Genomic DNA, 26372 nt, shown 5'->3' with positions numbered 1-26372 from the left:
TTTATCGATCTACAGATATTTCTAAAAGCACAACCATTTTTATGTTCTACTGTCGACACATTTGGCGTCTCCACTTCACTTTAAATTGTTTTCTTTCACACCTCACTGAGTGAAGCTTATCTGTGGTTTTCATTCACACTCAACCAAAGAGTATCTATGTCTCAACTCAGCAACTATGGAACAAAGTGTTAGTGTGAGTCAAAAGACCTTGAACTTAATGTAACGTCCTTGTGATGTCTAACTGTGTTTCAGTGGTACTGAGTCAGAAAGGCTGGAGTGTTACCTACACCACTCAGAGTATCTGTACCTTGAAGGGGTCAACAGTGGAGATGTCCTGCTCTTACACATATCCCAGTTGGCATAAAGTCACAACAACCTTCTGGTTCACTAAAAAGTATGATGTGGAGATTTATGTGAGTCTGAGAAAGGACACAGACTACAAAGGTCGTGTGACGTACCGTAGTGATAAGACGAATGGACACACCCTGACAATCACAGACCTGAGAGAAAGTGACTCAACTGAGTACAAATTCAGATTTATAACAGATCAGACCAGAGGGAAATATACTGGTGATCCTGGAGTCACTTTGTCTGTTACAGGTACAGTGATATTATATATAGTATTGATGTGTTTAGTCACTCTGTCTGTTACAGGTACAGTGATATTATATATAGTATTGATGTGTTTAATCACTCTGTCTGTTACAGGTACAGTGATATTATATATAGTATTGATGTGTTTAATCACTCTGTCTGTTACAGGTACAGTGATATTATATATAGTATTGATGTGTTTAATCACTCTGTCTGTTACAGGTACAGTGATATTATATATAGTATTGATGTGTTTAGTCACTCTGTCTGTTACAGGTACAGTGATATTATATATAGTATTGATGTGTTTAGTCACTCTGTCTGTTACAGGTACAGTGATATTATACAGTGATATTATATATAGTATTGATGTGTTTAATCACTCTGTCTGTTACAGGTACAGTGATATATATAGTATTGATGTGTTTAGTATTGTACAGTGATATTATATATAGTATTGATGTGTTTATCACTCTGTCTGTTACAGGTACAGTGATATTATATATAGTATTGATGTGTTTAATCACTCTGTCTGTTACAGGTACAGTGATATTATATATAGTATTGATGTGTTTAATCACTCTGTCTGTTACAGGTACAGTGATATTATATATAGTATTGATGTGTTTAATCACTCTGTCTGTTACAGGTACAGTGATATTATATATAGTATTGATGTGTTTAATCACTCTGTCTGTTACAGGTACAGTTACATTCAATATAGTTAAACTGTTGAATTCCATTTAGTTCAGGATAAATGTCTTGGTTTGTATTTATGTCTGTATAACATAGGATTTCCTCCATCTTTGTATTAGAGTGATAAGTCAGTGATAAAGGGATTTACAGTGATATTGTTTTTTTCTCCAGGTCTTCAGGTGAAGGTGACTGGTGGACATCAGGATAAGACACTGACCTGTAGCACCACCTGTACTCTGACTGACAACCCCACCTACATCTGGTACAAGAATGGACAACATCTAGATGAGAGCACCTCCCCCCAGTACAAAGACTCAGTCTCCAGTAACTATGAAGACAGTTACTCCTGTGCTGTAAAAGGCCATGAGAATCTCCTCTCTCCTGCAATTTGTGAGTCTGGACTTTTTAAAAACACATTTCATATAAATACAGTTTGGTTCAGGTCGAGACTTTTGTCAATTAATCAATGATTATCGATCATTGTTTAGTAATGATGGTTTTCACTACTGTAAACTGGTTAACTAGTTGTATTCTACTTCATAAACAACATCAGTGTATACTGGAAGATATTGTAATAAAATATTTATGAGATGTTATATTGTATTTAAGGTCAGAAGTGTTGGAGTGTGACTTACACCCATCAGAGTATCTGTGCCTTGAAGGGGTCAACAGTGAACATATCCTGCTCTTACACATATCCCAGTTATCATGAGATCAAACAAGCTTTCTGGTTTACTAAATGGTCTGGTATGGAGGCTGAAGATCTGAGCTCAGCACCAGGGTATGAGGGTCATATAGAGAACCTTGGGGATAGTTTGGTATATTAACATTGAGAATCACAGATATTGGCTCCACATGATACTTGAATGGATCATCTTGGGGATAAAGAGTGACTGTATCTGAGAATCAAGTCATTGTGAGGGTCATATAGAGAACCTTGGGGGAAAAGTACATATTGCTCCACATGAAAGTTTGTAGATGGATCTAAAAGTCATTTGTACCTGATTTATTTTGTACAGTAGTCCCTTTTTGGAGGGCAAATGACCCACTGATCTTTTACATCAAGAAGATGGACCAAGGAACACCTCAGTGTCAGTACTCAGTCCCAGAATGAGATCTGGTAGGACCATTAACATGGATGAAGTGGAGTAAAGTACAGCTCAGTGAGAAGGTCAGTGAAGACTCTGACCTGCAGCAGTGATGCCAACCCACCTGTGGACAAATACACCTGGTACAAGAAGTCTTCAACGTCAACCTCACCACGTTTTGTGTGAGTTAGAGTTTTAGAAGTTTTGATATTAACAGAGAATATATTTTTGACAAAAGCATCAGGACAGAGTTACAGCATCACTAACATCATCTCTGAGGACAGAGGAGAATATTACTGTGAGGCTGAGAATAAATATGGACGTCTCAACTCTTCTTCTGTGTCTGTGGACGTTCAGTGTAAGTTCACCTCATCTTTAATCAGAGGATCACATTTAAATTCATATTTCAATAACAAGTAAAACACTATTTAAAACACTGTTGTTACATATTGTCCACCAGACGGCCCAAAGAACACCTCAGTGTCAGTCAGTCCCTCTGGTGAAATAGTGGAGGGCAGTTCAGTGACTCTGACCTGCAGCAGTGATGCCAACCCACCTGTGGACAAATACACCTGGTACTTTCAAAATAAGACTTTTCTAAATGGATGTGGACAGATGTACAACATCAGTAACTTCAAGTCTAAGGACAGTGGACATTACCACTGTGAGGCCTGGAATAGAAGAGGATCTAGGAACTCTACAGCTCTGATGATCATTATACCAGGTGAAGTTCCACCTTATATATTTCAATACAAAATTAGATTTCAAGCTATTATTAATAGTTATACATTGGCTTATTGTACTTTGTTTAATAATTATATATACGTTGAGATTAGATCAGTTAACAAATATTGTATTATTGTCCTGGACTATGTTTATTTTCACTTTATAAAATGCCAGTACTCGTATCATCCATAATTTAATTTAGGGAAACAAACATCAGTTGTGACTGCAGCTGTAGGAATCATAGTGGTTGTTCTGGTTCTCATCCTCTGTTTCTCTGGCTTCATGTGGTTCAGGTAAGTGATTCTTTTAAAGATTATTTCACCCTAACACTTTTTATTAACTTAATTTGTTTCAAGAATAAATAAATAAATTTAAAAAACAGGAAGAAGGCCTCTAGATCCCCCTCTGACACAAGAGACACAGCAGACGATGGACAGGTGAGTCTGTTGGAATCAGAAGGAGACTGTGATGACTGTGTATTCTTTGTGGAACATTTCCACTCCTCATGTTGTCTGTTCTCTCTCTCCATCAGGGAGACTCTAGTCCAGTGTATGACAACATCTCAGGCATGGCCATGACCTCTACTGCAGCACAGACAGCAGCCACAGATGACCAGGATGATGTTCACTACGCCAGCGTCCACTTTTCTCGCTCCAGATACCAGGAAGTGCCTCTGTACTCCACCGTCCAGCTGCATCAACCACAGAAACAGGACCAAGATGTCCAATACGCTGCTGTGGAATTCAACCGCCCCAGTTCTGCCACCCAGTGAGCATATTCTGCCATTACAGCAACATAGAGTCAATACTAGAACATTGTGAACACACAGCATTAAAGGAGAAGCTTGTTTACAACCTAATCTGGGTGTCCAGTATGCTGCTGCTGCTGGAAGGTTGGGGGTGGAGGGGGGGGGGCATTATCACCTTGGCTGCTGTAGGTTATTTCACCTCAGTCTATCTACAATCACATAGCCTATTAGTTACAATGTTGTAATGTTATACACCTGAAAGGGAGGAAATATGGGAAATGATTCACACTGACACACTAATCAGAGAAGAAGCAAACACCTGTGACATTTTTAGAACTGTATTGTTTGCATGTTGATAGTATTATAATGTAGAACTATAGGGAAGAAAGGTCCTGTGGTGATGTTTCTTTATGTTCCTAAGTTGTTTGATTAGATTAGTACAGACTTTCTCAGGGGACCCCATATGGGTCCCCGACCCAAAGTTTGGGAACCACTGTAATAACCTCTCCCTCTGCTTCCTTCCTCTCTCTCTCTGTCTCCTCTACTTCTACCTGCATTGCAGCCTGCCTCAGCCTCTCCACTGATCGCCACATCACTGTCTGTCTCAGTAGCCTGTTCTCTGTAAAGGACTTAGCAGCATATTTGTTTCTCCTGCTGAGGTCGGCTCCGATTAACGTTAGCGTCTTACTTCATCCTTCTAGCTGGCTAAGTAACACTAACCAGACCCCTTCAATGTTACTGCAATAGAAGTGTCTTCCGGTAGCTATCCTCCAACCTGACTGACTGACATACAGTATGTATCTATAAGAGACTATTTACCAGCTGTGATCTCATTCTCTGAGTGTGATGTTTTGATTGGTTGATGTCTTTAGACACGGTGGGATGGTTTTAAAAATTGCCTTTTGTCCGGCATCTCGCAAACACACTGTTAGCAGAGCAACCTGCAGCCTGGGGTAGTGCGTTTCACGTCGCCCTCGGCCTGTGCCGCGAGAAGGGGAATTATTATCCTTCTGAGAAAATGGTGAATGTGCTGCTGAAAATCAGGGACGCAAATCCAGGGAGACGCAGGAGAACATAACAATCAAACCATTGTTCAGAATTCCACTCGTTCACTAAGAGGCAGGCGCGATTAGTCACATCAAGAATATAAGAGTTCTGAGCTTTGACCATCACTGGGAGCAATATTTAGACGTTTATCCGTAATTCATTTTCTTTATTATGTACATTATTTGTATTAGAATGTGATTATATTTAAATGAGAAAATAATTACTTGGTCCGAACCTCAGTGTTCTCATATGTAGTTATGGCCATATGCTCATTGGAGGAGTAGACAATGATGATGCCATCAATAATGCATATTCTGCATTAAGGTAATTCATGCCTCAACACCAGAAACAGGACGAGGATGTGCAATAAACTGCTGTGAATTGTAACCGCCTCACTGCTGTCACACAGGTGACCATATTCTGCATTAAGGTCATTCATATGCTGCTGCTGCTTATTGTAGGAGATGTCATCAATAAGAAGAAAAGTTGACCCCTAGTGGCCACTTTTGATGTTATATCCTTAAACTATGAACCCAACAATGGACATCTCAAGACAATTACTATGACAATAGTGAGGGAGGGATGTCATGATGATTTTTTAGAATGTGTTCTCTCTTTGCGTTCCAAATGGCACACTGTTCCCTATTTAGTGTGCTCCTTTTGACCTGAGTTGGGATGCAGATTTTTAAAATGTCTGTTTCTCTCTCTTCAGACCCGTGGCGGCACAAACAGCTGAGAAGGACCCCTCTGAGATCTACAGTAGAATCAACAAACCCAGAACCAAGAAGACCTGAACACAACAAACCCAGAACCAAGAAGACCTGAACACAATAAACAAACCCACACAATAAACCAGAAAGAAGACCTGAACACAACAAACCCAGAACCAAGAAGACCTGAACACAATAAACCCAGAACCAAGAAGACCTGAACACAATAAACCCAGAACCAAGAAGACCTGAACACAACAAACCCAGAACCAAGAAGACCTGAACTCAACAAACCAAGAAGACATGAACATAATATACCCAGAACCAAGAAGACCTAAACACAACAAACCCAGAACCAAGAAGACCTGAACTTAACAAACCAAGAAGACCTGACCTCAACAAACCCAGAACCAAGAACACCTGACAACAACAAACCCAGAACCAAGAAGACCTGAACACAACAAACCCAGAACCAAGAAGACCTGAACACAACAAACCCAGAACCAAGAAGACCTGAACACAACAAACCCAGAACCAAGAAGACCTGAACACAACAAACCCAGAACCAAGAAGACCTGAAAAGAAAAAGTTTAACAAAAACCTTGTACTCTATATATACGAAAGTGGACACCCCTTCAAATGAGTGGATTTGGCTATTTCAGCCACACCCGTTGCTGACAGATGTATAAAATCGAGCACACAGCCATTCAATCTCCATAAACAAACATTGGCAGTAGAATGGCCTTAATGAAGAGCTCAGTGACTTTCAACGTAGCACCGTCAAAAGATGCCTCCTTTTCAACAAGTCAGTTTGTAAAATTTCTGCCCTGCTGGAGCTGCCCCGGTCAACTGTAGGTGCTGTTATTGTGAAGTGGAAACATCTGAGAGCAACAACTTCTCAGCTGCAAAGTGGTAGGCCACACAGCCGCAAAGTGGTAGGCCACACAGCTGCAAAGTGGTAGGCCACACAGCCGCAAAGTGGTAGGCCACACAGCCGCAAAGTGGTAGGCCACACAGCCGCAAAGTGGTAGGCCACACAGCCGCAAAGTGGTAGGCCACACAGCCGCAAAGTGGTAGGCCACACAGCCGCAAAGTGGTAGCGCATAGCGTGTAAAAATCGCCTGTCCTCGGTTGCAACACTCCCTACCGAGTTCCAAACTGTCTCTGGAAGTAACGTTAGCACAACAACTGTTCGTAGGAAGCTTCATGAAATGGGTTTCCAAGGCCAAGCAGCCGCACACAAGCCTAAGTTCACCATGTGCAATGCCAAGCATTGACTCTCGGCTACCGGTACCCCCTGTATATAGAGTGGTGTAAAGCTCATTGCCACCATTGGACTCTGGAGACATTGACTCTGTTGCACAAACACCATTGCACATTGACTCTGTACCGGTACCCCCTGCCTCCACATATAGTCTCCACATTGACTCTGTACCGGGTAGCCTCCCCCTGTATATAGCCTCCACATTGACTCTGTACCCCCTGTATATAGCCTCCACATTGACTCTGTACCCCCTGTATATAGCCTCCACATTGACTCTGTACCGGTACCCCCTGTATATAGCCTCCACATTGACTCTGTACCCCCTGTATATAGCCTCCACATTGACTCTGTACCGGTACCCCCTGTATATAGCCTCCACATTGACTCTGTACCGGTACCCCCTGTATATAGCCTCCACATTGACTCTGTACCGGTACCCCCTGTATATAGCCTCCACATTGACCCCCTGTATATAGCCTCCACATTGACTCTGTACCTACCCCTGTATATAGCCTCCACATTGACTCTGTGACTCTGTATATAGCCTCCACATTGACTCTGTACCCCCCTGCCTCCACATTGATATAGCCTCCACATTGACTCTGTACCGGTACCCCCTGTATATAGCCTCCACATTGACTTGACTCTGTAGCCTCCCATTGACTCTGTACCCCCTGTATATAGCCTCCACATTGACTCTGTACCGGTACCCCCTGTATATAGCCCCCGCTATTGTTATTTACTGCTGCTCTTTTATTATTTCTTTTTCTTATCGCTTACTTTTTACTTTGTGCACGGGGGCATTGTCATGCTGAAACAGGAAAGGGCCTTCCCCAAAATGTTGCCACAAAGTTGGAAGCACAGAATTGTCTAGAATGTCGTTCTATGCTGTAGCGTAAAGATTTCCTTCACTGGAACGAAGGGGCTTAGCAAGAACCATGAAAAACAGGCCCAGTGTCATAGAGGTGTCACGCCCTGACCCATGCCACAAGGCTAGGATTGTCCAGTGACAGTGAACTGACGGGGAGTTCTGCTGTTGGCTGGAAGTGGATCTTTACTCCGAATAGCTTGTTCCATCTCATCCTACAGATGCTCAATTGAATTGAGATCTGGTGACTAGCCAGGCTACTGAGTAAGCAGAACTCCCCGTCAGTTCACTGTCACTGGACAATCCTAGCCTTGTGGCATGGGGCATTATCCTGCTGAAAAATATATATTTGCAGATGGATACACTGGTGCCATGAAGGAATGCACCTGATTGGCAATGATGATGTTCAGATATCCTGTGGCATTGAAACATTGCTCCACTTTTATCAAGGGGTCCAAGGTGTACTATGAAACCACACCCCACACCATCACACCACCACCACCAGCCTGTGATGTTGACACGCAGCATGATGGCTGCATGTACTCATGTGGTTCTCTCCATACCCTAGTCCTCCCATCAGCGTGAAACAGCAAGAGCCAGGATTCATCAGACCCAGCTGCGTTGCAGTTCTTGACACACTCAAACTGGTGCACCTGGCACCTACTACCCTGTTCAAATAAATATGTTGTCTTTCCCATTCACCCTCAATGGCACACATACACAATCCATGTCTCAATTGTCTCAAGGCATAACATCCTTATTTAACCCTTTTCCTCTCCTTCATCTACAAGTGACATCAATAAGGGATCATAGCTGTCACCTGGATTCACCTTGTTAGTCTATGTTTTGTACACTCAGTTTATACAGATATATGTAATTAAGCAATAAGGCCAGAGGTATATTGGCCAATTTACTGTCCCACGGCTAATGACTCCTCTTAGGCAACGTGACGTGAAGTGGAGTGCCTGGATACAGCCCTTAGCCGTGGTATATTGCTATTATAAACTGGTTACCAACATAAATAGAAAAGTAAACACGTACACTAACCGGTTTACAATAATATATAATATCTAGCAGACACTTTTATCCAAAGTCATTCACTCATTCATTACAGTCTTGGGTGCATAAATCTTTCATATGGGTAGTCCCAACAGGAATGGAACCTCCGAGCCACGCTCTACCAACTGAGTCACACAGAACTACTCTATTCACACTCAGAGTACGAGTGCTTATCTAGGGTCAGTTTTGATTTAGACTACGATTAATAAGAAAGGGGCATTGTAAATATTTAGAAAAGTATATATGTATTTTTTGAAATATTTTTTAAAAGTTACAGTAAACTCAGAATCTAACGACTAGAACTTTTGACAAAAACTGTAGAGATCTGAATTAGGCAGCCTCGATGTCCAGTTATATTTTATATAACTATATTTTGTAATATGTTATCTGTCAGAAAGAATCATCAAACATATGAGACTATTGCGTTTCAGGTAAGACCCAAATGCAGACTGTGTTGACGTAACAATGTTTACTACAGCAACAGGGATAGGCAAATGTCAGGTCAAGACAGGCAGAGGTCGATAATCCAGAGTAGTGGGGCAAAGGGTACAGGACGGCAGGCAGGCTCAGGGTCAGGTCAGGCAGGCTCAGGGTCAGGTCAGGCAGGCTCAGGGTCAGGTCAGGCAGGCTCAGGGTCAGGTTAGGCAGGCTCAGGGTCAGGTCAGGCAGGATCAGGGTCAGGTCAGGCAGGATCAGGGTCAGGTCAGGCAGGCTCAGGGTCAGGTCAGGCAGGCTCATGGTCAGGTCAGGCAGGCCAGGCAGGCTCAGGGTCAGGTCAGGTGGGCTCAGAGTCAGGACAGGCAAGGGTCAAAACCAGAAAGGCGAGAAAAAGAGACTGGGGAAAAAGCAGGAGACGAGACAAAACACTGGTTGACTTGAAAAACAAGACAAACTGGCAACAGACAAACAGAGAACACAGGTATAAGTACACAGGGGATAATGGGGAAGAAGAGCGACACCTGGAGGAGGGTGGAGACAAGCACAAGGACAGGTGAAACAAATCAGGGAGTGACAGAGACTATATATGAAGTCTAACAACAATAGTTATTCTATCTGTTCTTGTCACGACTTCTACCGAAGGTAACTCCTCTCCCTGTTCGGGCGGCGCTCGGCGTCGCCGGTTTACTAGCCGCTACCGATCCCTTTTTCTTTTTCTGGTTGTTTTGTCTGTGTTCCTTTTCACACCTGGTTTCAATTGCTTTGATTTCTGTGGGTATATAGGGCACCTGTTACCTGCCGTAATTCGTGCAGGATTAAGCTTGTGAGTATTAGCGTTCAGTATTCTATGCAGTTTATTGTTTTCGCATTGACGTATGTGTAGGTAGTGTCGGAACTGTGGTTGTTCCTCCGTGTACTGACACGAGTTTGTTTTCCTTCGAGCGGGTTGTTGTTTGGACGTTCATCTGGGCCAATTTTGTATTGGTGGACTATGTGTACAGATCTCTACATTAAACACGCTTCTCAAAGAAAATCCCTGCTCTCCTGCGCCTGACTCCTACACCACTCACCGAGACGCACTTTATCACAGTTCTATTATATTGTAATAGTTTATATGGTATTGTTAGATGATACACATAATATCAATTAGCATTTTTTAAATTATTTTTATGACAAAGTTATGACACAAATTTTCCTCAATGTCCAGGAAAAAGTTATGCTTGATGCAACGTTCCTTATTGCTTTAAAAATAATAATGTGTGAAGTGTGATATTTTATGAAATAAATGTATAAGATTAAACTTAATTGTCATTGTTTTTACCTTGTTATAACAGTGTATTTAGTGGAGAGAAAATGAAAAGCTTTCAACATCTCACTTCTTGTACTGTGCAGTACATACAGTAACTACAAATTAGACATTTACATTGGTTTCCAGAGCAATAATGGTTTATTCATTTTCATCATCATCATCAGTACAAAATATACACAGACGCTTTCAGAAGGTTCAATGTCCAGCACCTAGACACACAACCAGTTACATGAAATATTATTCATTGTTATTTTTAAAACACATCATGCAGACACAATATGACATCATATGGATGTTTGGAGTGTTGAAGGTAGTTCCATCAGCTTCTTGTTGCCAAATACTTCATACACAAACAAAAATCCTGTTCCAAAATTACACATTTTTTTGATTGAATTTAACTATTTTATTAAAACATTAACCATAGTGAACAATAACAAGAATAACAATTTCCTAAATCGTTACAATAAGATTTTTTCAGATTGATTACAATTGCACTAGAATGCTTTATTTTTGTAAATCTTTTTTGTTTGTTCCAGTATTTTCTCATTAATACCTGTGTTCTGTTTTGATGTAATGTTTTGATGTAAGAATGTAAATTGTTGATCTGCATTTTTTATTTTTTTAATAATAAAAAAAAAGGTAGTTCCATCAGCAAGGGAGTTTCATTCCAGAACACTGAGAGATGGAACATTCTGGAATGTTTAATGATTGATAATAATACATCTCACAGTTAGCAAGTTCAGGCCAGGCAGTGAGATTATTGCTTGATTTAAATAATTTTGTCCTTAGAAATATAATAGTCCACCATTTTGTCCAACTAGTAGTTAGAGAATAGATTACATCATTGTTTGGTGAGAATGTGATGTCATATAGAATGAGTGCTATGGTCTCCAACATGGTGTGGCTCTTGACCCCCTAACTGGTGTCCAACCTTCCCAGGTAGGTTCTCTCTCTTCGGGGACAGAGAGGGCCTGGGAGTAGAGGGGAGAGTGGAGATCCCATGGGGAGGTACCTTTTACCCCCCTGACGGCCCCATTGAGTCTGTTTTTGAGCTAGGGGCAGGGACAGTGGGGGTAAATATGGGCATCCCTTCTGTTAGACCACGCCCACAGGGAGTGTCACTAAATGATGTTGTTAAACAGATGCATCCTGGACGGGAGGCAGGAAGAGACAAAAAACATAACGGGTAAGAAGCAGCTGGAAAGAATGCTTAAACAGTAGAATAGCAGAAGCAGTTTAAAAGAAACTGTCCAGTAAAAATATCAATTTCAAAGTTCATATTCTCTTAATTCATAATGTTGTTGATTCGGACTAGACTCATATTTGTAGCCAAAGCATAAATTGAGGAAAAAACACTTTAAAAACTTATATCTCAAACAGACTGTTTCAAATTTGTATCTACTCAAAGAATATGAAGATGAGAAGGAAACCTATTTCACTCATATTGTAAGTATTATTGATTCATGCTGAAATATCACACTCAGAAACGCACAAATGCACGCACGCTCAATGGTGACCACTCCATCATTGTTCTTGTCCATTTTCTGACAGAGTTGGACACACAGTAAAAGTTTAAAAAGGTCTAAAGTCTAACTTTAAAATTGCGTCTAAAAAGGCACCCTATTCCCTATAAAGTGCACTAATTTGGCACCCTATTCCCTATATAGTGCACTACTTTGGCGTTTTTAATTGATAGAGATAGTCGTCGCACCTACTCCTTACTAAATAGCTTGGTGAAGAAATGATTAAGAAATCTGATCATAGATCTGTGGTTAGTTAATACCTACAAGAAGTTGTCATTGTGATCCTTGGGGGACGTCGTTCTGCATATAGCGGTACATACGTTCCCATCTTATCATAGATGGAGCTCATTATATCAGTCATCTCCTGGAATGTACACACACACACAGTCACACACATGAACACACACACAGTCACACACATGCACAAACACACGCACGCACATGTACAAACACAAACACTGTTGTAAAGGCCGTTATACACCACGATTGACCTGCCATCAAGCCAATCGCTGCTCCTGTGTGTCCTCTAATTACCTTGCTAGTGCCCGCCTAGTGGGCAGGGCTAATCTGATAAAGAGGTTGTTGCTGTGGTTACTGTGTATGTAAAATAATGTAAGTAGCCCTAGTTGAGTGTTGATAGTAAAGTGTGTTTGCAGGGATTGATGTTTATATGTGTCTTTACTGATCATTTGTTAGCATGACCTGGCTAGCCTGCTAAATGTTTGTATCCTACCGCTAATGATAATGCTAAGGCTACATGGTAGCTGTTCAGTCTGATGCCATTATCTCACCTCTCAGTCTTTACTGGTGTGATTGTATACTACAGTGGCAGTGGCTTTCCAACATGGTGGTCTTTTTCCAGACTTGCTACTTTATCCTAGATTTATAGCAGACTTGACATAGTTAATGCTAGCTTCAGGCCCTTTCTGAGCCTGCTCACCTTTTTAGTCATCAATGTTCATTGATATGTGATTCAGGCACTACAATATTATGCATGTTTAGCTTTACACTGTTCAATTGAGAACATGATTTATTGTATTTATCTTAACCTGTGATGCAGTAGTGTGAATATGTATAGGCCTAATAGTATTCTATAGCATTGTGTGTGTGTAACTTTACATGGTTAATTCTATTTCCATGTATCTCTTTCCTACTAGACACCCTGTTGTATAAGAACCCAAAGTGAACCGGAGGGCCTTGTTGTGGTCACTATAAAACCCTTTGTCAGACATCCTTTGCCGGACATCCCTGTGGTCCTTGTGGTCCATCACACATTCCTGAATCAGAACCTAGTGTTTAGTAGAGGTCATCTAGACGTCTTTCAGATCCTTGCAGCTTTTACATGTACAAACAGCTAGCTGGATCTCGTCTGAGCTCTTAGCTGGATATGCCGAGACCTGCTGCGTACTTAATGCTGAGTGGTTTAGGTTCTGCCCACTATAGTGCTGTCTGGTCAGAACATGGTGTTGAGGCCTGTCACTCTACTCGTGATGGTCACCACCACCACATACATGCAGACACATCTGTTTCCATCTGAAGATGTTTTATATTATTGTGTGGTTATAATCGCTGGACTCACACTTCATTAAGGAACTGCATGTCAAAAGCAGCGCATTAACTGAAGATGAAGGGAGGTGTTGTCCTGCAGCGCATCCAAGTGCCCTGATTGATTGGATGAACAGTAGTGCGAAGGGTGATTGACAGGGCTGCAGACCAATCACGTACTCCCTGTTCACTCATGACTGCACGGCAGAGCATGACTCCAACACCATCATTGAGTGGTAGGCCTGATCATCGACAATAATGAGACAGCCCTGTGTAGGGTCTTTTTTTTTCAAATTTGTTTTGTCACATGTATTGAATAGAACAGGTGTAAACCTTACAGTGAAACACTGACTTACAAGCCCCTAACCAACAGTGCAGTTTTAAGAAAAATACCTAATCAAAATTAGAAATGAAAGAAACAAATAATTAAAGACGAGCCGTAAAGTAACAATACTGAGGCTATACAGGGGGTACTAGTACGGAGTCAATGGTCAGGCAAGGTAATTGAGGTAATATGTACATGTAGGTAGAGCTGAAGTGACTGTGCATAGCTTATAAACAGAGACTGGCAGCAGTGTAAAAGAGGGGTCTGGGTAGCCATTTAATTAGATGTTCAGGAGTCTAATGGTTTGGGGGTAGAAGCTGTTTAGAAGACTCTTGGACCTAGACATGGCGCTCCGGCACCGCTTGCCGTGCGGTAGCAGAGAGAACAGTCTATGACTGGGGTAGCTGGTGTCTTTGACAATTCTTAGGGCCTTCCTCTGACACCGCATGGTATAGAGGTCCTGGATGGCAGGAAGCTTGGCGCCAGTGATGTACCGGGCCGTACGCACTACCCATCAGAGGATGCACATGCTACCTCAATATCATATTTGAACTATACTGTAAAAATGACTAACCAAAATAGTGTGATGGTGCTTGATGCTGCTGTGAACCATCACAACTATATCTTTGTTGATGAAGTGGCTTCATCCTGGCCAAAACTCAGCGCCGTGGGCGGAATCTCATCGACCAACGGGTGGCCGCCCAAGTGCCTGGACAACGTGGGGGAAACTTCTCCATGTGCCCAGCTATCTCTGAAGATGGTGTAGTAGGATGTCGGCCATGACTTGAATCCTTCAATGCTGCACACCTCATTGTGTTTCTCATTGAAATTGAGCAGAACTGTCAAGGTGAAGTGGCTAACTATTTCATTGTATGGGACAATGTCAGGTTGCACTATGCAGAGGTGGTTCAGGCATGGTTTCGGGCCCATCCATGATTTGTGACCCTATTCCTGCCCCCATACTCTCCTTTCCTCAACCCTGTTGAATAATTTTTCAGCATGGAGGTGGAAAGAGTGTGCTCATCATCCCCATGAGCGTGCTACCCTCCTTCTGGTCATGGATGAAGCATGCGACAACATCAATGCAGACCAATTTCAAGCTTGAATTCGCCATACCAAAAGGTTTTTCCCCCGGTCCATGAACAATGAGAACATCCACTGTGATGTGGATGAGAATGTATGTATATTAAAAATGATGCATATTAAAAATGATGTATGTTAAAAAGCAGCTTTTCTGTGTTGGAATGGTGTTGGTGTACCTCAACAACAGAATGCTGAGTGCGTTTACCGGTCATAAAAATATTCACACAAGTAGACCGCTGATTGGCCAGCTCCTCCTCCTCTAGACCCCTGATTGGCCAGCTCATCCTCCTCATCCTCCTCTATACTGCTTATTGGCCAGCTCATCCTCCTCAGAAGTATGACATTATATTCTCGAGGTGGGGTTTTTGAAATGTTTTTTTCTGCTCCTCTCTGCCCCTCTGCCTCTGTTCCTCTCTGCCCCTGTTCCTCTCTGCCCCTGTTCCTCTCTGCCCCCTGTTCATCTCTGCCCCTCTCTGCCCCCTGTTCCTCTCTGCCCCAGGCCCCTGCCCTTACTGGCTGCCTCCCTATTCTCCACCCTTCCCAAAGTGTGCACTAACAATGAATCAACACACACACACACACACACACACACACACACACACACACACACACACACACACACACACACACACACACACACACACACACACACACACACACACACACACACACACACACACACACACACACACACACACACACACACACACACACACACACACACACACACACACACACACACACACACACACACACACACACACACACACACACACACACACACACACACAGGCAGTGTTAACTGAGTTGTCTCATTTCAGGTGGAGAGTTCAGACCCTGTGAAGAAGAAGGGAGCTTCGCTAACAGGTGACATGAACACAATTGTCTCAGAATGATGATTTCTATTCACTGAAATGACCCCAGTTTAACACTGTATGTGTGTGTTCTCCTCCAGAGAAGGGTATTCAGTTGTTTAAGCAGGGCCAGTACTCTCAGGCTGTGGACATGTTCTCTGAGGCTCTCCACTGTGACCCCAAAGACCACAGGTACACAACACCTTAAAGCTTAACCTCTGACCTCAAACACCACATGCACATGTTTTTTAATGTTATCTCTCTCTCTCTCCCTCTCTCTCTCTCTCTCTCTCTCTCTCTCTCTCTCTCTCTCTCTCTCTCTCTCTCTCTCTCTCTCTCTCTCCCTCATACTGATGTCTGGAGCTCTACCAATCTGGCCTATCAGACGCTCAGAGGTCCATCCAGCTCGCCCCTGATTGGCGCAAGGGACACTTCCGCAAGGGGAGTGCACTGATGTGTTGAAGGTCAGAGTCTGAGCTCTATACTGTGAACGTGGACATTGCTGTGTGTGTGTCGGTCTGTGAAATCTGACTCTTCAACTCGCTCTTCAACTGCGAGGTCCTGCAGCTCCTGTGAGGGGAGACAGGGGTCAGGGGTCAGGATCTAGTCTTGTGTCCAAAGCTTTGTTGATTGGTGAACTTGTCTGCTTCTTTGCATTTTCAGTTTCTTTTTCTGAGATCTGCACTGATATCAGTTTATCAATTCACCCCTCCTCTCTCTTTCTCTCTCTTTCCCCCCTGTAGGATCTGGGTTTTGAGGAGACGCAGAGTGTGTAGCTACTAGAAGTTTACAATGGTGCAGGCTGCTCTCAGCTCTCCTGGGGCTGCCAAATGTATAGTATAGACAGTCTGCATTAGCAGACCATACCACAAGGGACATAGTATAGTCAGGCTGTAGTACCAGACCCCACCACAGGGGCTTAGTATAGACAGGATGCACTACCATACCCCGCCATGGGGGGCATAGTATAGACAGGATGCACTACCAGACCCCACCACAGGGGGTATAGTATAGACAGGATACACTACCATACCCCACCACGTGGGGCTTAGTATAGACAGGATGCACTACCAGACTCCACCACGGGGGCTATAGTATAGACATGATGCACTACCAGACCCGACCACAGGAGGCATAGTATAGACAGGCTGCACTACTAGACCCCACCACAGGGAGCACATCTACAGCACAGAATCTAGAATTAGACTGTAGAACTCTAATATTCTTTATCCCACATGGGATAAATCAATAACGCTTTTTAATTGAATATAGGGCATGTTCCAGGCAGACTAAATTGCAGTCACTGGCCTTCTCTCATAACACCTGGATAGGTGTTTGTTTAAGATATCAGCTAACCCAATCATGATATAGCAATCTGATGCCCGACTGCACAGTCAGTCACGTGGCATGCAACCATGAGTCAGCCTGGAACATCACCAGTGTCCATGGGGTGTTCTCACACCCACACTAGACCAGCTTAAATGAAACAAATAGTGTGCTACTGTGGATATTTTTTAATTTTTAATTTCACCTTTATTTAACCAGGTAGGCTAAGTTCTCATTTGCAACTGCGACCTGGCCAAGATATAGCGTAGCAATTCGACACATACAACAACACAGAGTTACACATGGAATAAACAAAACATACAGTCAATAATACAGTAGAACAAAAGAAAACAAAAAGTCTATATACAGTGAGTGCAAATGAGGTAAGTTAAGGAAATAAATAGGCCATGGTGGCAAAGTAATTACAATATAGCAATTAAACACTGGAATGGTAGATCGGCAGAAGATGAATGTGCAGGTAGAGATACTGGGGTGCAAAGGAGCTAAATAAATAAATAAATAAATAAATACCAGTATGGGGATGAGGTAGGTAAATAGATGGGCTGTTTACAGATGGGCTATGTACAGGTGCAGTGATCTGTAAGCTGCTCTGACAGCTGGTGCTTAAAGCTAGTGAGGGAGATGTGAGTCTCCAGCTTCAGAGATTTTTGCAATTCGTTCCAGTCATGGAAAGCAGAGAACTGGAAGGAAAGACGACCAAAGGAGGAATTGGCTTTGGGGGTGACCAGTGAGATATACCTACTGGAGCGCGTGCTACGAGTGGGTGCTGCTATGGTGACCAGTGAGCTGAGAAAAGGCGGGGCTTTACCTAGCAGAGACTTGTAGATAACCTGTAGCCAGTGGGTTTGGTGACGAGTGTGAAGCGAGGGCCAACCAACGAGGCGTACAGGTCGCAATGGTGGGTAGTGTATGGGGCTTTGGTGACAAAACAGATGGCACTGTGATAGACTGCATCCAGTTTGTTGAGTAGAGTGTTGGAGGCTATTTTAAAGATGACATCACCGAAGTCGAGGATCGGTAGGATGGTCAGTTTTACGAGGGTATGTTTGGCAGCATGAGTGAAGGATGATTTGTTGTGATATAGGAAGCTGATTCTATATTTAATTTTCGATTGGAGATGCTTAATGTGAGTCTGAAAGGAGAGTTTACAGTCTAACCAGACACCCAGGTATTTGTAGTTGTCCACGTATTCTAAGAGTGGTGATACTGGACGGGCGAGCAGGTGCGGGCAGTGATCGATTGAATAGCATGCCTTTAGTTTTACTTGCGTTTAAGAACAGTTGGAGGCCACAGAAGGAGAGTTGTATGGCATTGAAGCTCGTCTGGAGGTTAGTTAACACAGTGTCCAAAGAGGGGCCAGAAGTATACAGAATGGTGTCGTCTGCGTAGAGGTGGATCAAAGAATCACCAGCAGCAAGAGCAACATCATTGATGTATAAAGAAAAGAGAGTCGGCCCGAGAATTGAACCCTGTGGCACACCCATAGAGACTGTCAGAGGTCCGGACAACAGGCCCTCCGATTTGACACACTGAACTCTATCAGAGAAGTAGTTGGTAAACCAGGCGAGGCAATCATTTGAGAAACTAAGGCTGTCGAGTCTGCCAATAAGAATGTTGAGATTGACAGAGTCGAAAGCCTTGGCCAGGTCGATGAATACGGCTGCACAGTAATGTCTCTTATCGATGGTGGTTATGATGTCGTTTAGAACCTTGAGTGTGGCTGAGGTGCACCCATGACCAGCTCTGAAACCAGATTGCATAGCGGAGAAGGTACGGTGGGATTCGAAATGGTCAGTGATCTGTTTGTTAAAAACCTGTTAGGGATAGGGGGCAGCATTTTCACTTTGGATGAATTGCGTGCCCATAGTGAACTGCATCCTACTCTGTCCTAGATGCTAATATGTGCATATTATTATTACTATTGGATAGAAAACACTCTGACGTTTCTAAAACTGTTTGAATTATGTCTGTGAATATAACAGAACTCATAGGGCAGGCAATCTTCCAAACAGGAAGTGAAAATTCTGAACTCTGGTCGAATTTGAAGTCATCGCCTATTCACATCCAAACAGGATACGGATCTGTTTGCACTTCCTACGCCTTCCACTAGATGTCAGCATTCAGTAGAACGTGGAATGCCCCGCCTGTGGCTGATCAGACCACAAGGGAAAGCCATGGAAACAGGTCAAAGGTTACGCCACCCTTTTACATTCGTGTTCCATACCATATTAGGCATATTAAAGAACCCTTTATCTTTAAAAAATTCACTTGTTTAATCAAAACTCAGAAAATAAAACTCCTAATATTCCATATGTGAGTGTACCCCTTTAAGATATCTTGTCTCTGGGAACATGGAAATCCCCTTAACTTGGCTTTCGAAGACCTTGGAAATGCAGGGTAGGATAGATAGAAGTCTGTAACAGTTTGGGTCAAGAGTGTCTCCCCCTTTGAAGAGGGGGATGACACCGGCAGCTTTCCAATCTTTGGGGATCTCAGACGATATGAAAGAGAGGTTGAACAGGCTAGTAATAGGAGTTGCAACAATTGTGGCGGATAATTTTAGAAAGTGAGGGTCCAGATTGTCTAGCCCAGCTGATTTGTAGAGTTCCAGATTCTGCAACACTTTCAGAACATCAGCTATCTGGATTTGGGTGAAGGAGAAATGGGGGAGGTTTGGGCAAGTTGCTGTGGGGGGTGCAAGGCTGTTGACTGGGGTAGCCAGGTGGAAAGCATGGCCAGCCGTAGAAAAATGCTTATTGAAATTCTCTATTATTGTGGATTTATCGGTGGTGACAGGGTTTCCTAGCCTCAGTGCAGTGTGCAGCTGGGAGGAGGTGCTCTTATTCTCCATGGATGTTAGTGTCCCAGAACTTTTTGGAGTTTGTGCTACAGGATGCACATTTTTGTTTGAAAAAGTTAGCCTTTGCTTTCCTAACTGCCTGTGTATATTGGTTCCTAACTTCTATGAAAAGTTGCATATCGCGGGGGCTATTTGATGCTAATGCAGAACGCCACAGGATGTTTTTGTGCTGGTCAAGGGCAGTCGGGTCGGGAGTGAAAAAAGGACTATATCTCTTCCTGGTTCTACATTTTGGAATGGGGCATGCTTATTTAAGATGGTGAGGAAAGGACTTTTAAAGAATAACCAGGCATCCTCTACTGACAGATTGAGGTCAATATCCTTCCAGGATACCCGGGCCAAGTTGATTAGAAAGGCCTGCTCGCTGAAGTGTTTTAGGGAGCGATTGACAGTGATGAGGGGTGGTCGTTTGACCGCAGACCCATTACGGACACAGACAATGAGGCAGTGATCGCTGAGATCCTGGTTGAAGACAGCAGAGGTGTATTTGGAGGGCAGGTTGGTTAGGACGATATCTATGAGGGTTCCCGTGTTTAAGAATTTGTGGTTGTACCTGGTAGGTTCCTTAATCATTTGTGTGAGATTGAGGGCATCTAGCCATCTAACCTAACCTGACCCTGGCATCTAGCCATGATCTAACCTGAACCTAAATAATGGGTACAGCTACGAGTGTTTGGAGATCTACTCCTCTGACTTATCAGGTGCTCAGAAGTCCATCCATCTTGCTCCTGATTGGCCAAAGGGATACTTCCACAAAGGGAGTGTACTAATAGGGTTGAAGGTCACTATCTGAGCTTTCTACTGTAAACGTGGACATTGATCTGTGTGTGTGTGTTTGTCTGTCAGAAATCTGACTCTCTCTTCATCTCCCCCTTCCTCTACCTCCCTCCTCCCCTCTTCTCTCTCCAGCGGTATGGTGAGGCAGACAGGGCCATGTAACACAGTGGAGGCTCCTCAGAGGAGGAAGGGGAGGGCCATCCTCCTTTGTGAATGTAATAAAAGTTTTAAAAAATGACATTTAAAAAAGTTATCCTTTTAAGATAAAACTATGTCATCAAATACATTTTTAAAACATACCATTTTGCAATGAAGGTCTACAGTAGCCTCAACAGCACTCTGTAGGGTAGCACCATGGAGTAGCTGGAGGACAGCTAGCTTCTGTCCTCCTCTGGGTACATTGATTTCAATACAAAAACCTTGGAGGCTCATGGTTCCTACCCACTTCCATAGACTTACACAGTAATTCTGACAACTTCCGGACGATGTCCTCCACCCTATCAGCACTCTTGCAGCATGAACTGACATGTTGTCCACCCAATCCGAGAATCAGAGAATGAATCTAGTACTGAAAGCACAAGCTACAGATAGATATCACTGCAGTGCACACAATGTGGTGAGTAGTTGATTCAAAGAGAGAGAAAGACAATAGTTGAACAGTTTTGAACAAACACAGTACTTCCAAAATGAAGAAGAAGCAAGCGAGAGATAGAGAGATTTAGTATTTTGTTTTCACTTTCACTTTCACTTACTTAGCAAATGCAGCTATCTAGATTAGCCTACTCAAGTTTAGCCTGCTATGTTAGCTAGCTGGCTAAGACTATCCAGCACAACACTGGAAGTCTTCCAAGTCAAGGTACGCTTTTGGTTTTACTCATTTATTGCCAACGGGGCTCGCCGGTGTAACTGCTTGTAAACTGTAACATTACCTCATGACTATAGATGATTTATAATGAATTATCTATTGTAGCTGGTTTACTAGCGCTTTAGTTCTATTAGCTACGTTGACTATGACGTTAATTTAGCTAATATGGTGACAACGATATAGGGTGTAGTGGTTTGACTTGGAAAGTTGTTTTTGCCTGGTCACTTACAGCTGATGTGTTGTACATTGCTACTATAACAACCTCCACTCTTCTGGGAAGGCTTTCCACTAGATGTTGGAACATTGCTGAGGGAACTTGTTTCCATTCAGCCACAAGAGCATTAGTGAGGTTGGGGCATTGTAATGCTCAAACAGGAAAGTGTCTTCCCCAAACTGTTGCCATAAAGTTGGAAGTACAGAATCGTATAGAATGTAATTGTATGCTGTAGCATTAAGATCTCTCTTCACTGGAACTAAGAGATTTAGCCCAAACCATGAAAAAGAGCCCCGCCAAACCCAGGTTCATCCGTCTGACTGCCAGATGGAGAAGCGTGATTCATTACTCCATAGAACGCGTTTCCACTGCTCCAGAGTCCAATGGCGGCAAGCTTAACACCACTCCAGCCGACGCTTGGCATTGCACATGGTGATCTTAAGCTTGTGTGCGCGGCTGCTCGACCATGGAATCCCATTTCATGAAGCTCCCAACAAACAGTTCTTGTGCTGATATTTCTTCCAGCAGCAGTTCGGAACACGGTAGTGAGTGTTGCAGCCGAGGACACACCATTTTTTTTTTACACGCTAGGCACTTCAGCACTCGGCGGTCGGGTCTTGTGAGCTTGTGCTGGTCAAGCACCTACCACTTCGCAGCTGAGCCGTTCTTTCTCCTTGACATTATGAACAAACATGCTTGTTTATCACTGAATAACAGCCTCATCATGTAGCTAACACGCTAGCTGAGATCACTAGTTCACTCAATTCAAACGCCAGTTCAACATAAGTCCCAATAACACAGTATTTATTTTTGCGTGACATTTTTATTATTTATATATATATATTTTTAAAAACATTTTCTACCTTCTATTTTGTATATTTTCATCAGACTAGTAGGGACATATGAAGCCTGGAAGCTGCAGTAATGTAGACATGTCAGTAGGGAGAGCTCTAGTCTAGAACACTGGTACCAAAGATACTCCCCTTTCATCTGTTCTGGAACCTTCAGTACCAGCTGATGAGGAGTGATGGGAATGGGTCACATGTTGTCTCTTGTAAAACATGTAGGTCCACTCCTCATATAAAGAAATGCAACTACAGTATTCTGACTTTAGACCATTTTCTATTTAGATACAGTAACATCCCTTATGTGACATGCTGTTGCTGTATGTTAATGCCCTGACTAGAAGAGGCTACTGAAGTTAAAATGTGTCAACCACAGAACTCACACTTAGGCTATGCCTGCTTCTACTAACACTTACAGTAGACTACTTCTTGTTTCCACGCAGTGACAGTACGTTGACTAACTGTTCAAGACTTCTCCCCTTCACTTCACTCTGTAAGTACACTTGACAATATCTTGAAATATAGTTTTAGTTTTGATGTTTTTAGCCAAACATCTCATGACTTACTGTATATTTGTACCTGTTGGTTTATTTTGAACTGTGTTTTGTTTGTTACATCTGGGCCTGTATTCATAAAGTGTCTCAGATGGTCCATATAATTATGATCTAAAAGGCTGAACTGAACCCAGATCAGCTCTCCTACTCTGATACACTTTGTGACTATGAACCCTGGACTGTGGTTTCATGTGTTTAGTTTAGTTCAGTTTATTCAGTTGCATGTTTAAAACATGATCAGTAGAGTTTGCCAGTAATACCCAGATCTCCATTCAATAGGGTCATGTTCACTGTCAAAGTATAACTGTGTAAGTGTGCATGTGTGTGTGTGTGTGCATGTGTGTGTGTGTGTGTGTGTGTATAAATGTATTTTTACATATTCATCTGATTGTTGGATATACAGTCACGACCAAAATGATTGGCACCCTTGACAAATACTGAGCTATATATTGTGTGCTACAAATGATGGGATGTAAATTGTACATGTTACACAAAAACTTGTGCTTGCTATTTTAAGAGCTCTGAGTGCAATAGACTGTTGTGGAGACATTTTGAAAATGGCCTAGAGTAAGAGTGATTGAGGTGATGTTTCAAAAAAGCATTAGGAGTAGTATTAACATGAGACACAGTGATGGTGGGTTGTGTTTAGGAGTAGTATTAACATGAGACAGTGATGGTGGGTTGTGTTTAGGAGTAGTATTAACATGAGACAGTGATGGTGGGTGTCACACCCTGACCATAGTTTGCTTTGTATGTTTCTATGTTTTGGTTGGTCAGGGTGTGAGCTGAGTGGGCATTCTATGTTACATGTCTAGTTTGTCTAGTTCTATGTTTGGGCTGATATGGTTCTCAATCAGAGGCAGGTGTTCGTCATTGTCTCTGATTGGGAACCATATTTAGGTAGCCTGTTTGGTGTTGGGTTTTGTGGGTGATTGTCCTTGTTACTGTCTCTGTGTTACTTTGCACCAGTATTAGGCTGTTTCGGTTTTCGTGGTACGTTTATTGTTTTTGTATTTGATTCGTGTTTACTTTGTTTCATTAAACATGGATCGCAATAGCCACGCCGCATTTTGGTCTGACTCTCCTTCACATACAGAAAACCGTTAGTGTGTTGTGTTTAGGAGTAGTATTAACATGAGACAGTGATGGTGGGTTGTGTTTAGGAGTACTATTAACATGAGACACGGTGACTGTGGGTTGTGTTTAGGAGTAGTATTAAATCAAATCAAATAACATTTTGTCACATACACTGAATACAACAGGTGTAGTAGACCTTACAGTGAAAAGCTTACTTTAAAGCCCTTAACCAACAATGCAGTTTTAAGAAAATACCCCCCAAAAGCAAGAGATAAGAATAACACATAATCGACCCCACAAATGCTGATGCTCCAGATACTCAACTTGTCACGTTCTGACCTTAGTTCCTTTTTTATGTCTTTGTGTTAGGTTGGTCAGGGCATGAGTTGGGGTGGGTAGTCTATGTTCTTTTTTCTATGTTATATTTCTATGTTTGGCCTAGTATGGTTCTCAATCAGAGGCAGGTGTCGTTTGTCTCTGACTGAGAATCATACTTAGGTAGCCTGTTTTCCCCATTTGGTTGTGGGTGTTTAATTTCTGTTTTGTGTCTGTTTACCTGGCAGAACTGTTTCGTTTTTGCTTCGTTATTATTTTGTGTAGTGTTCAGTTTGTTCTATTAAAACATGACGGACATTTACAAAGCTGCATTTTGGTCCTCCTCTCCTTCCACCAAGGAGAAGCGTTACACAACTAGTCTAAAGAAGGTGTGGTGGTTCATTTCTTTACTATCAAATAAGGAGAGACAAACTTATCACACCAGTCAGAGTTATACTTAAACTAAATCTTTAATAATAAGATCTTTGCAATAGCATTGACTTTCAACGAGTCACCATTTCTCATTAACTGTTGAGAGTGACAACATAATGGCTACTGAGATGTTTTATAGCAAAGATCCACCCCCCTAATCGACATAACAAACCAGAGATATTAGGAACAGTTCACAAAGTGAGACTTTATAAATGAGAAAGGAGTATCCCGTAGCCTGGTCCTCCATCCTCAGGGTTTGGTGGGCAGTATGGCACCTTCCTGCAGTGGCTGGCATGGATCCAAGTAGACCTATCAGCTACGCGAACAGCAGTGGGGGTAATCAACATCACCTGGTATGGTCGAGCCAACCTCTGCTGGTTCCAATGCTTTCGTCTCAGGTCTTTCACCACCACTCAGTCACCTGGTTGCAGTTTTTGCAGGATCCCCACCAGAGGCTGGGGTAGAGCCGCTTTCACCCTGGGGAAAATAGCATTGGGGCGGCAGCGTAGCCTAGTGGTTAAAGCGCTGGACTAGTAACCGGAAGGTTGCGAGTTCAAACCCCCGAGCTGACAAGGTACAAATCTGTCGTTCTGCCCCTGAACAGGCAGTTAACCCACTGTTCCCAGGCCGTCATTGAAAATAAGAATATGTTCTTAACTGACTTGCCTGGTTAAATAAAGGTAAAAAAAAAAATTCAGAACTTTGTCTAGAGCTGTACGATAACTTACCATGTCATCGTCACAGCCCATCAGTGTCAGCTTGTTCTGTGGGAAGGGAGAATTGATCGTCCTCTTTGGTCTACCTGTTAGAAACTGAGGAGCCAATCCAGTGGTTCTGTGGGGCCTCCATCGCATGTATATCAGAGCCAGGGGCATCACAGTGACCCAGGAAAGCCCTGTCTCTGCCATAAGCTTCACCATCTTAGATTTTATGGTGTGATTAGCGCGTTCAACTAAACTGCCTGATTGAGGCCTATAGCTATTATGGGTCCTGAGGTCTATCTGCAGACTCTCAGACATGTTCTGTATCACCAGGTTCACAAAGTGGGAGCCATTGTCGCTGATTAATTCAGATGGTAACCCCCTCCTTGGGATGATCTCCCTAAGGAGATTCTTGGCAACTGCCATAGCAGTGGAATGTCGACAGGGGAAAGCTTCTACCCACTTGGAGAAGGCATCCACTATCACCAGACAATATTTGTAACCCTGA

The 26372-nt window shown here is 42.8% G+C and overlaps 2 protein-coding genes across 5 annotated transcripts in view; both read left to right on the top strand.

Moving 5' to 3' along the window:
• Nucleotides 1–84: 84 nt before the first annotated feature.
• LOC115118252 (B-cell receptor CD22-like) overlaps nucleotides 85–26372 on the top strand; it is a 47398-nt gene continuing 21110 nt past the window's right edge. The window contains exons 1-4 of one of the 4 annotated variants that reach the window (XM_065015279.1): nucleotides 85–600; nucleotides 1462–1680; nucleotides 1900–2103; nucleotides 5378–5384. In XM_065015279.1, coding sequence (XP_064871351.1) covers nucleotides 234–600; nucleotides 1462–1680; nucleotides 1900–2103; nucleotides 5378–5384 — 797 coding nt within the window. In that variant the 5' untranslated portion in view covers nucleotides 85–233. Of the gene's footprint in view, nucleotides 601–1461; nucleotides 1681–1899; nucleotides 2104–5377; nucleotides 5385–16200; nucleotides 16342–20982; nucleotides 21077–23228; nucleotides 23279–26372 lie in introns of those variants that run through there. The other 3 variants (XM_065015278.1, XM_065015275.1, XM_065015276.1) reach the window with 3 other exon arrangements.
• On the top strand, nucleotides 2360–3876 carry LOC135568495 (B-cell receptor CD22-like). The gene is made up of 6 exons (XM_065015280.1): nucleotides 2360–2381; nucleotides 2617–2736; nucleotides 2839–3102; nucleotides 3307–3397; nucleotides 3487–3541; nucleotides 3637–3876. The coding sequence occupies exons 1-6, from the start codon at nucleotides 2360–2362 to the stop codon at nucleotides 3874–3876; spliced, it is 792 nt and encodes a 263-aa protein (XP_064871352.1).

This window comes from Oncorhynchus nerka, unplaced genomic scaffold, assembly GCF_034236695.1.
Source record: "Oncorhynchus nerka isolate Pitt River unplaced genomic scaffold, Oner_Uvic_2.0 unplaced_scaffold_1556, whole genome shotgun sequence".
Taxonomy (NCBI): Eukaryota; Metazoa; Chordata; class Actinopteri; order Salmoniformes; family Salmonidae; genus Oncorhynchus; species Oncorhynchus nerka.
The sequence above is the reverse complement of the archived record's forward strand: the minus strand, read 5'-3'. Positions and strand labels throughout refer to the sequence as shown.

Excerpts from the sequence above, each read along its gene's own strand:
- LOC135568495 (XM_065015280.1), top strand. The coding sequence starts at position 2,360 with ATGGACCAAGGAACACCTCAGT. Across the intron at positions 2,382-2,616 it reads GGACCAAGGAACACCTCAGT|CATCAGGACAGAGTTACAGC; the intron begins GTCAGTACTCAG and ends TTTTGACAAAAG. Across the intron at positions 3,103-3,306 it reads TCTGATGATCATTATACCAG|GGAAACAAACATCAGTTGTG; the intron begins GTGAAGTTCCAC and ends AATTTAATTTAG.